The 15,494-nt window shown below is 48.5% G+C and overlaps 1 protein-coding gene across 2 annotated transcripts in view; it reads left to right on the top strand.

Annotated features, from left to right (window-relative positions):
* The window catches only part of ARL3 (ADP ribosylation factor like GTPase 3), a 141,920-nt gene that overhangs the window by 2,345 nt on the left and 124,081 nt on the right, over positions 1–15,494 (top strand). For both annotated transcript variants that reach the window (XM_063961935.1, XM_063961936.1), the window contains exon 2: positions 656–799. In XM_063961935.1, the coding sequence (XP_063818005.1) occupies positions 656–799 (144 nt within the window). The remainder of the gene's footprint in view (positions 1–655; positions 800–15,494) is intronic.

The raw sequence follows: 15,494 nt of genomic DNA, 5'->3' as shown, positions 1-15,494 counted from the left end.
ATTATAGTAGTATGGCAATTAATGTTACAGCATATGGCCATGACACACAGAAAGCACATAGCTGATGTATCTGTTAAACCATCTCAAAGTACTTAATACCTTGGCTGATCACGTGAGGTGGATTTCAAGATGTGATAGAAAAGACTGCCATTGTATGTGTTCCAGCCTGTCCAGCTCTGCTGTTCCAGGGAATGAGCAACGTTTTTCAGCTTGTTAATAATGAGATGCTTATGGGCAGCAGGCCCAAAGGATCCAAAATAGTGTTTTGTACTGCACTGGAAATGATCATTGGTCGTTATAATAACATGCTTGCGGCTCTGTGAAAACAGACCACGGTGCATAGTTTGTGCAAGCACTATGGTCCATATTCACACATAACAATGGAATAGCCCTGCATTTTCTCTTAGGGTTAGCTGCAAACTGCAGCATTTAGCCTTTGTCCACTCTCCTTCCTGCATGGAATTCATAGCATCAAACTCATAGGGAGGCATACTGCGTACAGCTCACAGGTACAAGCTGCTTTGGTTTTAGGGCTTGGTTATTGCTTCTTCAGAGCCTTTGTGTGATTATGGGTAAGCCTTCCCTATACTCATGAAGTGCATTTTCTTTATTAGATGCTATTATATTTATTGTATTTTATTCATTTGCCATTTAGGGTCTGCTATCTATCTTGCGTAAATTGAAAAGTGCTCCAGACCAGGAGGTACGAATCCTGCTCCTAGGTCTCGATAATGCAGGAAAAACCACATTGCTAAAACAGTTGGCGTCAGAAGACATTAGTCACATCACCCCAACACAGGTCAGTGGCAGACACTCTTCTGTTTAATTTTCCTTCAAGGGGTCAAGAGTTACATTTCCAGCCAGGGCCTGATCTGTGTGTAGTTTGTCTGTTCTTCCAATGTTTGCAGAGATTTCCATCCACACTCCAAAAAATAACCTGTGTGTGTATTTCTCTAGCATCCATAAGGGATATTGGGGAGACTTAGTACGATGGGGGTATAGACGGGGTCCAAAGGATCCGGTGCACTTTAAATTTCTTCACTGGGTGTGCTGGCTCCTCCCCTCTATGCTCCCTCCCACAGGTAGTTTAGAAAAAGTGCCTTCAGGAGAGGATGCACATCTCTGCAGCTCCAGAGAGTTTTCTTCAGTTTTTTTTCAATCTTTATTATTTCCGGTATGCTGTTTGGGCAACAGCATACCTGCACCGTGGGAGATAGGGGGGGAGGGGTCACCGGCCTTGCGAGGTGTCAGAGCCGCTTCCCCGCTGCAGGACCACCGTCCTGAAAGGTTGTGTTCGTACAGCGGGGCACTGCGCCTTAGCTGTCGCAGTCGCACCCCTAACAATAGCCTGAAGGTGAGAAGAGTGGTGAGTACAAACCGGGGGCCCCACTAGGGGGTCCCCCGGTTCAAAGTGCGGCTGACACGCAGGGGAGGCATACGGGACCCTCCTCGCTAGCGGTGGCTTAAACTAGCACTTGTGTGATGTTTTTAAGCTATTTGGGAGACATTGCCAGTATAAAAATCACTGTAGCTCCGGCGCCGTTGGGGGGTGGCAGAGCTACCTCAGAGTGGGACCAGCGGTATTTTGGCGCCTTCCTCTGCTTACAGCATCAGCAGGCACACACAACTCCTCCTGACACTCATAAAACGCTGGAAAACTGGTACAGGGTGTTGCAAAGGGGGAGAGCCGCTATTGTACACAATCTGTCCTATAAAGGACAGTAATCATAGGTGTTTCACTGTGATGCAGAGCCGGCCTTAGCTATAGGCAGGCTAGGCATTTGCCTAGGGCATCCAAGCATGTCTAGGGGCATCCAAGCATGTCCCTGCAGTATCTCATGCTGGGAGGGACAGTCCGCAAACTAACTGTTACTTTCCAAATGTATTCAATCAGTACTTGTATACACTGCTGTTTACATTTGTAAAAAAAAATGCACACTGTGCCTTAAACTTCCTCTGACATGCTTGAATGCCCCTGACTTGTGAGACCTCAGACAGACAGCAGAAGCCAAGTAAATGCAATTCCTGGACCTGTGACATTTTCACTGACTATATATAAGGTTATTACTGGATGGCTTCTATAACACATGTGTATTTTGGAAGACTGCTTCACAGAAACCTGACATCACCTATACTGCTTGTGCACATAGGGGAGGGGGACCCTGCAATCCTGTGTACCTTATCCCTGTGCAATTCCCAGGTGTCTGCAGGGACATAACATGGGAAATGTTCTCCCCACACTTTATTTCTTAGTCAGTCCATGCCGTAAAATTCCCCTGCCACCCAGCACTGTAACGTGGTCAGTAAGTTGCGTTGTGCTTTTCTATATGAAACATCAGTGCAGCATGACTTTCGGACACATCAGACTGGAGGGCAGAGCATATCACTCCCACAGTATAAAGTAAAGGGCATGCAGTAACAGACACCAGCAAACACACTGAATAGTGAAGAGAATGGACAGTTTCTACATGTTTGATACTGGTCTTTTTGTATAACCAGCAAGTGTGGCAGTATCTGTGGCAGTATATGTGTATTATGGGCATTACTAATGTGGGGCATATGTGTAAGGTTCCTTTACTGTGTGGAATTATATGTATTATGGTCATTACTGTGTGGCATTGTGCAGAGTTGAACTGGCCCACAGGGTAAACCCCCGGTGGGCCCCACTACCTGAGCGTTGCAGGTACAGATGCAGAACTAGCGGCGGAGCTAGGGGGCACCAGACAAAATTTTGCCTAGGGCATCAAATTGGCTAGGGCCGGCTCTGCTGTGATGTAACAGCTTACTGCCTCACTGGGGCTGTGTAGCTGGGGTGTGCTCTTCTCCTCTCTCTCTCTATCTCCCTCTCACATACAGTAAGGCTTGCTAAATTGTTACTTGTCTGTGTGTATGTTTATGTAATTGTGCTTTACTGTGAACATGGGTAAACAAAAACTATGCAGTGTATGCCACACCAGATTCTCTCCTTTATCATCTGATTCTGTATCATGTGAACAATGCAGCCAATCTTCACAACTCAGTGAGGGAGTTGGGGGAGAGGGTCAAGAGCCTTCCTGTCTAGGTGCCATAAAAACTATGATGTCTGATATGTCATCACAACTCACTGCTAATGCTCAGAAAAAAAACCTCTGCTACTACAGCAGCCTGTTGCAGACCTGGCTGCCAGGGCAGATGTTATACAGCCCCCCCCCCCCCCTCTCTAACTCAGGACCACCAAAGCATGGTTTACCTGCTCTACTCTCTGATTCAGATGAAGATATACTGGAGGATGGGGAGGACTTGGATCCCGTTAGTGGGGATTCCACTTCTGTTCAGGGTATTGAACCCCTCATTCTGGTTATACGGGACGTGTTAAAACTCCCTCTAGAGGACGCTTCGTCACAGCAGTCGTTTTTCTTAACACAGAACAAGCCTAATGTCACTTTCCCTGATTCTGTAGAGTTGGATGACCTGTTTAAGTTAGCCTGGAAAAATCCAGATAAAAATACCAAGTGTCAAAACGATTCTTGCGCACTTTACCATTTGCTCCTGAAGGTAGGAAATTCTGGGAAGAACCCCCGGGGGTTGACGTATCAGTCTCTTGACTGTCTAAAAAGGCGGTTCTGCCTGCCTCCGCACTCCTTTCCCATAAAGGACCCTGGGGACAGAAAAATAGAGACTACACTTAAGTCTATCTACACAGCAGCAGGTGTATCGCAAAGGCCGGTCATAGCGGGTTGCTGGATGACCCATGCCATTCACACGTGGGCTTCTCAAATTCAGGAGGACCTCTCCGGGGATATGCCTTTGGTCGCTACGAGGCCTCTCCTGATGCACATTCAGGGCACTGCACGTGTCCTGTGTGACTCACTCAAGGAGATGGGCAATATTAATGCTAGGACCTCTGCCATGACCGTGTCGGCGCGCAGGGCCTTGTGGTTGCGTCAATGGATAGTGGATGCAGAGTCCAAGCGCAGTGGAATCTCTCCCCTTTTCTGGGGAATGGCTCTTTGGGGTTTAGTTGGATACGTGGATTTCTAAAGTTACTGTGGGGAAATCCATATTTCTTCCCTCTGGGGCCCCGCCGGCTAGGCGTTCCTACTCGGGGCCATCTTTTCAGTCCTTTCAGTCTAACAGATTTCGATCTAGGGCCAGAGGTGCCTCCAATGTGGCTAGAGGAACCAGAGGTAAGACGAGAAGACCTAAAAACACCGGTTCTCGGGAACAGAGCACCAGTTCTGCTTCCACTAAGTCCTTAGCATGACGGTGCCCACCCATACCGAGGGGATCTCGAGGTGGGAGCCCGACTAGGCAGCAATTCCTGCCGAAGGTTGTCTCTGTGTTCCACTTAAATCAACCTATTGTGGTTCCGTCAGGTCTGGCACTTCTGCTCCTCCGAAGGCATTGGATGTGGTGCGAGCCTTGAAGATATGTCAGAAAGACTGATTCTTTGTTCGTGCTATATGATGCACAGAAAAAGGGTTGCCCTGCTTCGAAGCAGTCTATTGCTCGTTGGCTTAGGCTTACTATCCAGCAGGCCTGTGTGTCGGTGGCCTTACCTGTTCCATAGTCTGAAGGCCCAATCTACAAGATCGGTGGGGTCTGCCTGGGCGGCTGCCCGTGGAGTCACTGCCTTGCAACTTTGCCAAGCTGCTACCTGGTCGGGGAAGAACACCTTTGAAGTTCTACAGGTTTGATATCCTGGCCAAATAGGATACCCAGTTTGGGCAGGCGGTGCTGCAGCAGTCTCCGCATGTTCTGGAAGCTTTGGGACATCTTCATCGTATCAAGTCTCCCCAATATCCTTTATGGATGCTAGAAAAAATAGGATTTTAATTCCCTACTGGTTAATCCTTTTCTCGTAGTCCTGCCTCAGTGCGTTGACTTTTCTGCAGGTTGTCTTTCCTATGGTTACCTATTCAGCTGTTTCTGTTTGGTTACCAGCTGTTGCTGGTTGTTTTGTTAGTGGTGTGCTGGTGTATAAATTTCACCACTCATTGTTATGTTCCTTCTCTCGTATGTCCTTTCTCCATCGGGCACTGTTTTACCTATAACTGCCTGTGGGAGGGGGCATAGAGGGGAGGAGCCAGCACACCCAGTGAAGAAATTTAAAGTGCACTTGCTCCTTTGGACCCCGTCTATACTCCCATCGTACTAAGTCTCCCCAATATCCCTTATGGACTACGAGAAAAGGATTTACTGGTAGGTAATTAAAATCCAATTTTTTGAGAATTTAAACTAAGTTCCTATTGGATTTATAAGAATGACAAATAGTCCCGTACGGAACTGCGTAAAATGGTAGTGCAATATAAATAGATGATGATGATGAAAGCTATTTATTTATTTTTTAATCACTTACCATATACATGAATAAGGTTTTAAGCCAAGTACTTTTGTGCCTGACCTTATAATGTAACTTATTACTGCAATTTTTGTAAATTTGTCAGCATTATGCATGCTATTAGGTTTATAACAGTAGAATTTTGAAAAACGCTGGCAGTCAAAATACCGACAGCGGCATCACGACACCAAGGTGGTACATAGATTAGCCCTAATCCCCAACCCCCTTAACCCTAACCCTCTTTACCTGCAGCCTGACCCCAATGCTGTCCTCAAGGCACACAACAGTCCAGGATTTAGGAATATCACTGCTTGTGCGCAGATGGTATAATCAAACTGACTGAGGTAGTAATGAAGTCACTTGTGCTTTGTTTATTTATTTTTTAGTAGGTCATCCTGTTGTTTTTGTGTGTGTTGTTTTTACACATAAGATATCATCTACTTGTTGGGCTCCTATACTTTAAAACAGGCCCACAGGACATGACGTTTGCTCATTCATTGGTAGAACCCTCTTTGCTGCCCATTCCAAACATATCTATCAGAACAGTGTGCAGCATAAGTATTTATTCGTACTATGGGCCTGACTCAGAGATGGATGCAGTTCATACAGCAGCTGCATGTTTGGTCGCAGCATGCTGTGTGATTAATATGCTAATGTTGCAGGAGGCGTGTGACTATAAGCAACTTCTGCCGGTTTCTCTGATCGCAGATGTGACCGCAGACTCTGCGTTACTATTTGGTATCCCTCCAGTTACTCAGGATGGCCCATGTATTATGCTGCCAGTGAAGTTGTTCAGAGATGCAACCACTGGCCTCGGCATGCCCAGAAATCAAGGCCGTCAGGCCCCCATTTTCTGAAAATTAGCCACGCCCACATCCAAATGAGCACAGCATATCCATCATGCTGCAGTTTAGGGGGCAGTGCGACCGTCGTCGTAGACACAGATTTACACATGTGCAGACAGATCCTACTCATGTGCATATTTAAAACCAGCAGAGATGTATTGAAACCATCGGGTTTGGGTACATCTCTGACTTAGGCCCTATGGGGATAAAGAAGGGTAATACAACATTTTAGGTTAGTTGAGAGACCTTTTAAATACCTCCAGTTGCTAGATTTGAACCGGGATACACCCCTCTCAAGTCTAAATCTCTCTTCACATTATAAATCTGCCCCACCTTGCAACATTTTGCCAAGGAGGAAAGTCACTCCTTTTTTTTTTTCTTCCAACTTTGAATCAGCCTCTTTAAGTCCTTAAGATACAGCGGGACTATCCTGCTCTATTATCTGTACCAGCACTACTTCTCTTCATGGTACACACATACAGCTTGTCAGAGCCAAGTGTTTTTGTGAATCCGTTAACCCTGGACCAATCAAAGGTGTAGGTGCTGGTGTATGATGAAAGCAGAGAGGACGAAGAAAGTTCAGTTTCATAGATTTATTAAAGGCAACAATTCCAGTAAGGAGTAAAATGACAATTATTAGTCACCATATATATACTGACGTATTGCAATGAATGGTATAATGATAAGCAGGAACAGACTTAAAGATGCATTGAAGAAATGTTCCTACAACGGAGTTTAAACAGGCTTGTGAAGAATTGTCCAAAAGATGCAATGACTGGTGCCAAACTGTAAGGAGTGTTAACTGGATATTGTAGACATAAATGAATAACTGTAGAGACAAGTACTGAAGCTTAAAGGTTAAACTGGAAAGCTGTGAAGAATTGTCCTTGATTGCAGCAACAATGAAAATACAATACTGAATAGAATACTTGCAAGTTGTGAAGATAACACTTGAAGCACTGTGAAACTGCAGCAGACGATAATGGTGAAGAATGAGTTAAACTGAGAGCTGATTAAACGAGCACCTGAGTTTAGTAGAATCTTCCAAAGACTGTGTGATTGAAGCAGGCAAACAGGGTAACCTCTCACAAGACTCTGGAAATCCACTTGTTGCCATTGGGAGAGCGATTGACTGACAGCACAGCAGGGAGCTGATGGATCTTTTGCAGGCAGACCCCTGGGAGCGGAGGCGATATCAGGACCACTGGAACTACACAGGATATCACGGAGCGAGCACAGAGCTAGGGCATAGAGTAGATGCAACAAAGCACTGGCGCAGAGTAACATAATCCCAGCCTACTTAAAGGCAGCACAAGCACGGGATTGGCTAACACTTACCCACAGGTGTTTCACAAGTGCTCTCAGGTGCTCATTTGGTCTCCAACATGGCCGCCTCCTATACTGCAGACACACAGCGGTGCCTTTCGCCATTTGGTCCCCGCACTCCCGGCTCCCAGAACTTGCATCACCTCTGCCGCTGACCACGCCGCGTCCTAACACGGCCGCACAGCACCGCGAGCAACCGCGCCGGCAACGGACGAACCCCAGAACCCGCAGAGGTGAGTGATCGGTTCGTGACACAGCTGTCATAGTGAAACAGTCAAATAGTTATTACAGTCCTGTGCATGCAGTGAGTTTGCCAAGCACATATGCTTTTGTGGAAGTAGGTAGCAAATCTTAAGGTCCATACACATGGTGAGATTCGGGCTATGCCCGATTCTCAGTATACGACATGAACTATAGTCTATATCGCAAGCAAAGGTGACTGTACTTGCGATACCGATTTTAGCTAAGTGACAATTTTGACTATCTTTTACACGAGATAGTCAAAATTGACTTGCCTGCACAGTCTATTTTTGCTTGCGATGCCGATCCCGCGGGAGCGCACAACGGCATCGCAAGCTGTGTACACACATATGCACTAACTCTCCTTACGATTTCGACTATATCCTGTAGCCTTTGGTACTGTGAACTGCCATCTTCTCCATCAATCTCTTCACTCCTTCACCCTCTGTATTCTTTCTTGGCTGACCGTCTACCTACCTCTGTCCGTGCCTTCTCTGACTCCACCTACCCCCTCCACCTCTTCCTGTCACTGTCCTCCACGGTTCTGTTTTTGACCTATGTTTTGTCATCCTTTCTACCTCTTCCCTTGGAAATCTTAGCTCCTTCAGAACCAATACCACCCTTACACTAATGACTTTACCTCTGCTCCCCAGACCCCTCTCCCTAGTCCTTTTGTGTCTCTAAGTGTATTTCTGCCATGTCCTCCTGGATGCCCCAGCACTTTCTCAAGTTCAGTATGTTTAAAGCCGCGCTCATTGTATTCCCCTCATCCATAACCACCCTCCTCACTTCATCTGTTGACAGGACCACCCTCTCCTCTGTTCCTCAAGTCTGCCGCCATTGTGTTATGCTCTACTCCACTCTTCCCCCTCCTTCCTCTCCTCCCCTTCACTACTAGCATTCAGTGTAATCCTGCTGCTTCCACCTTTGTAATATCTGTAGTATCAGCCCCTTTCTCAAAATGGAGGCCACATCTCATCCACACTCTTATTTCCTGCCTGTACTGCGGCAGCCTCCTCCTTTCGGGGCCATCCTCTCCCTAGTACTTTAGTCTATCCTTAACGCTGCTGTCCCCTCCTTTATCTGTCTTGCCACTCTGCGTTGGTCATCACCTTCTGCAAACCACTTCACTGGCTCCCATCCACCACAAAATACAGCGACAAATCCTCACCGGCCCTCTTCCTTGTTCTCATTACCTAGAACTCTTGCTTACCAGCTACACTGTGCATCTCCTCCTTGGGCTGTCTTCTCATTGACTCCTCTTTTATTTATTTGCACCTCTTTCAGCGGCTCTATGGGGGTCATTCAGATCTGATCGCTAGGCTGCTAATTTTGCTGTCCTGCGTTCAGATAGTCGCCGCCTCCAGGGGGAGTGTATATTCGCCATACAGGTGTGCGTTCCTATGTGTTTGCAGAGCTGCTAAAATTCACTTTGTGCAGTGTGTGCGCAGCCCAGGACGATGAGAACAGGTTGATCGGGGCCGGAACTGACGACAGACACCCTCCCTGAAAACGTTTGGGCACGCCTGCATTTTTCCAGACACTCCCTGTAAACGCTCGGTTGCCACCAACAAACTGCCTCTTCCTGTCAATCACCTTGCGTACGCCCGAGCGATCTGATTTCTCTGACGTCCTAAGTGGATGCTGGGACTCCGTAAGGACCATGGGGAATAGCGGCTCCGCAGGAGACTGGGCACAACTATAATGAAAGCTTTAGGTCTAACTGGTGTGCACTGGCTCCTCCCACTATGACCCTCCTCCAGACTTCAGTTAGAATCTTGTGCCCGGCTGAGCTGGATGCACACTAGGGGCTCTCCTGAGCTCCTAAAAAGAAAGTATATTTTAGGGACTAAGGGGAGAAGAAGCGAACCTACCTAACTGGTGGTAGCTTGGGCTTCTTAGGCTACTGGACACCATTAGCTCCAGAGGGATCGAACACAGGACCCGACCTCGATCGTTCGGTCCCGGAGCCGCGCCGCCGGCCCCCTTACAGAGCCAGAAGCAAGAAGTGTTCCGGAAAATCGGCGGCAGAAGACTTCTGTCTTCAACAAGGTAGCGCACAGCACTGCAGCTGTGCGCCATTGCTCCTCATGCACACCTCACACTCCGGTCACTGATGGGTGCAGGGCGCTGGGGGGGGGGGGGGGGGCGCCCTGAGGGCAATATAATACACCTTGGCTGGCAAATCTACACCATATATAGTCAGGAAGGCTATATAGGTGTAAAAATACCCCTGCCAGAATTCCAGAAAAAGCGGGAGAAGTCCGCCGGAAAAGGGGCGGGGCCATCTCCCTCAGCACACTGGCGCCATTTTTCCCTCACAGCTCCGCTGGAAGGACGCTCCCTGGCTCTCCCCTGCAGTGTCAAGCTACATAAGGGTAAAAAAGAGAGGGGGGGGCACTAAATTTTGCGCAGTATATATAGATATAATATAAGCAGCTATAAGGGAAAAAATACTCATTTATAGTGGGATCCCTGTGTTATATAGCGCTCTGGTGTGTGCTGGCATACTCTCTCTCTGTCTCCCCAAAGGGCTTTGTGGGGTCCTGTCCTCTGTCAGAGCATTCCCTGTGTGTATGCGGTGTGTCGGTACGGCTGTGTCGACATGTTTGATGAGGAGGCTTATGTGGAGGCGGAGCAGATGCCGATAAATGTGATGTCACCCCCTGCGGGGTCGACACCTGAGTGGATGGTTCTGTGGAAGGAATTACGCGACAGCGTCGACTCCTTGCATAAAAGGTTTGACAACATACCAAATATGGGACAGCCGGCTTCTCAGCCTGTGCCTCCCCAGGCGTCTCAAAAGCCATCAGGGGCTCTAAAACGCCCGCTACCTCAGATGGCAGACACAGATGTCGACACGGATACTGAATCCAGTGTCGACGACGATGAGACTAATGTATCTTCCAATAGGGCCACACGTTATATGATTGAGGCAATGAAAAATGTGTTGCATATTTCTGATGTTACCCCGGGTACCACAAAAAAGGGTATTATGTTTGGAGAGAAAAAACTACCAGTTGTTTTTCCTCCATCTGAGGAATTAAATGAAGTGTGTGAAGAAGCGTGGGCTTCCCCCGATAAGAAACTGGTAATTTCTAAGAGGTTACTAATGGCGTACCCTTTCCCGCCAGAGGATAGGTCACGTTGGGAAACATCCCCTAGGGTGGATAAAGCGCTCACACGCTTGTCAAAGAAGGTGCCACTACCATCTCCGGATACGGCCGCCCTGAAGGAATCTGCTGATAGAAAGCAGGAGGCTATCCTGAAGTCTATATATACACACACAGGTGTTATACTGAGACCAGCTATTGCTTCAGCATGGATGTGCAGTGCTGCTGCTGCGTGGTCAGATTCCCTGTCGGAAAATATTGCTACCCTAGACAGGGACACTATATTGCTAACCGTAGAGCATATTAAAGACGCACTCTAATACATGAGGGATGCACAGAGGGATATTTGCCGGCTGGCATCTAAAATAAGTGCAATGTCCATTTCTGCCAGGAGAGGGTTATGGACTCGGCAGTGGACAGGAGATGCAGATTCTAAAAGGCACATGGAAGTTTTGCCTTATAAGGGTGAGGAGTTGTTCGGGGATGGTCTCTTGGACCTCGTTTCCACAGCAACAGCTGGGAAGTCTACATTTTTACCCCATGTTCCCTCACAGCCAAAGAAAGCACCGTATTATCAGGTACAGTCCTTTCGGCCCAATAAGGGCAAGCGGGTTAAAGGCGCGTCTTTTCTGCCCAGAGGCAGAGGTAGAGGGAAAAAGCTGCAGCATACAGCCAGTTCCCAGGAGCAAAAGTCCTCCCCCGCTTCCTCTAAGTCCACAGCATGACACTGGGGCTCCACAGGCGGAGCCAGGTACGGTGGGGGCCCGTCTCAAAAATTTCAGCAATCAGTGGGCTCGCTCACGGGTGGATCCCTGGATCTTTCAAGTAGTATCTCAGGGGTACAAGCTGGAATTCGAGACGTCTCCCCCCCGCCGTTTCCTCAAATCTGCCTTGCCAACAACTCCCTCAGGCAGGGAGGCAGTGTTAGAGGCAATTCACAAGCTGTATTCCCAGCAGGTGATAGTAAAGGTGCCCCTACTTCAACAAGGACGGGGTTACTATTCCACAATGTTTGTGGTACCGAAACCGGACGGTTCGGTGAGATCCATTTTAAATTTGAAATCCTTGAACACGTATATAAAAAAATTCAAGTTCAAGATGGAATCGCTCAGGGCGGTTATTGCAAGCCTGGACGAGGGGGATTACATGGTATCACTGGACATCAAGGATGCTTACCTGCATGTCCCCATTTACCATCCTCACCAGGAGTACCTCAGATTTGTGGTACAGGATTGTCATTACCAATTCCAGACGTTGCCGTTCGGTCTATCCACGGCTCCGAGGGTCTTTACCAAGGTAATGGCCGAAATGATGATACTCCTTCGAAAGAAGGGAGTTTTAATTATCCCGTACTTGGACGATCTCCTGATAAAGGCGAGGTCCAGGGAGCAGTTGTTGGTCGGGGTAGCACTATCTCGGGAGGTGCTACAACAGCACGGCTGGATTCTAAATATTCCAAAGTCACAGCTGGTCCCTACGACATGTCTACTGTTCCTGGGGATGGTTCTGGACACAGAACAGAAAAAAGTGTTTCTCCCGGAGGAGAAGGCCAAGGAGCTGTCATCTCTAGTCAGAGGCCTCCTAAAACCAAAACAGGTGTCGGTGCATCACTGCACGCGGATCCTGGGAAAGATGGTAGCTTCCTACGAAGCAATTCCATTCGGCAGGTTCCATGCAAGAACCTTTCAGTGGGACCTGTTGGACAAGTGGTCCGGATCGCATCTTCAGATGCATCGGCTGATAACCCTGTCTCCAAGGACCAGGGTGTCTCTGCTGTGGTGGCTGCAGAGTGCTCATCTTCAAGAGGGCCGCAGATTCGGCATACAGGACTGGGTCCTGGTGACCACGGATGCCAGCCTTCGAGGCTGGGGGGCAGTCACACAGGGAAGAAACTTCCAAGGACTATGGTCAAGTCAGGAGACTTCCCTGCACATAAATATTCTGGAGCTGAGGGCCATTTACAATGCCCTAAGTCAGGCAAAACCCCTGCTTCAAAACCAGCCGGTACTGATCCAGTCAGACAACATCACGGCAGTCGCCCATGTAAACCGACAGGGCGGCACGAGAAGCAGGACGGCGATGGCAGAAGCCACAAGGATTCTCCGATGGGCGGAAAATCACGTGTTAGCACTGTCAGCAGTGTTCATTCCGGGAGTGGACAACTGGGAAGCAGACTTCCTCACCAGGCACGACCTCCACCCGGGAGAGTGGGGACTTCATCCAGAAGTCTTCCAACTGATTGTAAACCGTTGGGAAAGGCCACAGGTGGACATGATGGCGTCCCGCCTAAACAAAAAGCTAGAAAGATATTGCGCCAGGTCAAGAGACCCGCAAGCGATAGCTGTGGACGCTCTAGTGACACTGTGGGTGTACCGGTCGGTTTATGTGTTCCCTCCTCTTCCTCTCATACCAAAGGTACTGAGGATAATAAGGAGAAGAGGAGTAAGAACTATACTCATTGTTCCGGATTGGCCAAGAAGAGCTTGGTACCCGGAACTTCAAGAAATGATCTCAGAGGACCCATGGCCTCTGCCGCTCAGACAGGACCTGCTGCAGCAGGGGCCCTGTCTGTTCCAAGACTTACCGCGGCTGCGTTTGACGGCATGGCGGTTGAACACCGGATCCTGAAGGAAAAGGGCATTCCGGAGGAAGTCATTCCTACGCTGATTAAAGCTAGGAAAGAAGTAACCGCAAACCATTATCACCGCATATGGCGAAAATATGTTGCGTGGTGTGAGGCCAGGAAGGCCCCAACGGAAGAATTTCAGCTGGGCCGTTTCCTGCACTTCCTACAGTCAGGGGTGACTATGGGCCTAAAATTGGGTTCCATTAAGGTCCAGATTTCGGCTCTATCGATTTTCTTCCAGAGAGAACTGGCTTCACTACCTGAAGTTCAAACTTTTGTTAAGGGAGTGCTGCATATTCAGCCCCCTTTTGTGCCTCCAGTGGCACCTTGGGATCTCAACGTGGTGTTGGATTTCCTAATGTCACATTGGTTTGAGCCACTTAAAACCGTGGAATTGAAGTATCTCACGTGGAAAGTGGTCATGTTGTTGGCCTTGGCTTCGGCCAGGCGTGTATCAGCATTGGCGGCTTTGTCATGTAAAAGCCCTTATCTGATTTTCCATATGGATAGGGCGGAATTGAGGACTCGTCCCCAATTTCTCCCTAAGGTGGTATCAGCCTTTCATCTGAACCAACCTATCGTGGTGCCTGCGGCTACTAAAGACTTGGAGGCTTCCAAGTTGTTGGACGTAGTCAGGGCCCTGAAAATGTATGTTTCCAGGACAGCTGGAGTCAGAAAGACTGACTCGCTATTTATCCTGTATGCGCCCAACAAGTTGGGTGCACCTGCTTCAAAGCAGACTATTGCTCGCTGGATCTGTAGTACGATTCAGCTTGCACATTCTGCGGCTGGACTGCCGCATCCTAAATCAGTAAAAGCCCATTCCACGAGGAAGGTGGGCTCTTCTTGGGCGGCTGCCCGAGGGGTCTCGGCTCTACAACTTTGCCGAGCAGCTACTTGGTCGGGGTCAAACACATTTGCTAAATTCTACAAGTTTGACACCCTGGCTGAGGAGGACCTAGAGTTTGCCCATTCGGTGCTGCAGAGTCATCCGCACTCCCCCGCCCGTTTGGGAGCTTTGGTATAATCCCCATGGTCTTTACGGAGTCCCAGCATCCACTTAGGACGTCAGAGAAAATAAGAATTTACTCGCCGGTAATTCTATTTCTCGTAGTCCGTAGTGGATGCTGGGCGCCCATCCCAAGTGCGGATTGTCTGCAATACTTGTATATAGTTATTGTTTAACTAAAGGGTTATTGTTGAGCCATCTGTTGAGAGGCTCAGTTGTTGTCATACTGTTAACTGGGTATTGTATCACGAGTTATACGGTGTGATTGGTGTGGCTGGTATGAGTCTTACCCGGGATTCTGAATCCTTCCTTATTGTGTCAGCTCTTCCGGGCACAGTATCCTAACTGAAGTCTGGAGGAGGGTCATAGTGGGAGGAGCCAGTGCACACCAGTTAGACCTAAAGCTTTCTTTATAGTTGTGCCCAGTCTCCTGCGGAGCCGCTATTCCCCATGGTCCTTACGGAGTCCCAGCATCCACTACGGACTACGAGAAATAGAATTACCGGTGAGTAAATTCTTATTTCTCTAACGTCCTAAGTGGATGCTGGGACTCCGTAAGGACCATGGGGAATAGCGGCTCCACAGGAGACTGGGCACAAAAGTAAAAGCTTGAACTAGCTGGTGTGCACTGGCTCCTCCCCCTATGACCCTCCTCCAAGCCTCAGTTAGATTTTTGTGCCCGAACGAGAAGGGTGCAGGCTAGGTGGCTCTCCTGAGCTGCTTAGAGTAAAAGTTTATTTTAGGTTTTTTATTTTCAGTGAGTCCTGCTGGCAACAGGCTCACTGCATCGTGGGACTAAGGGGAGAAGAAACGAACTCACCTGCGTGCAGAGTGGATTGGGTTTCTTAGGCTACTGGACATTAGCTCCAGAGGGACGATCACAGGTTCAGCCTGGATGGGTCCCGGAGCCGCGCCGCCGGCCCCCTTACAGAGCCAGAAGAACGAAGAGGTCCGGTGAAATCGGCGGCAGAAGACGTTCCTGTCTTCAACTAAGGTAGCGCACAGCACTGCAGCT

Source organism: Pseudophryne corroboree, chromosome 3 (genome assembly GCF_028390025.1).
Source record: "Pseudophryne corroboree isolate aPseCor3 chromosome 3, aPseCor3.hap2, whole genome shotgun sequence".
NCBI lineage: Eukaryota > Metazoa > Chordata > Amphibia > Anura > Myobatrachidae > Pseudophryne > Pseudophryne corroboree.
Note: the sequence above shows the minus strand (reverse complement) of the source record. Positions and strands in the feature narration are given on the sequence as shown.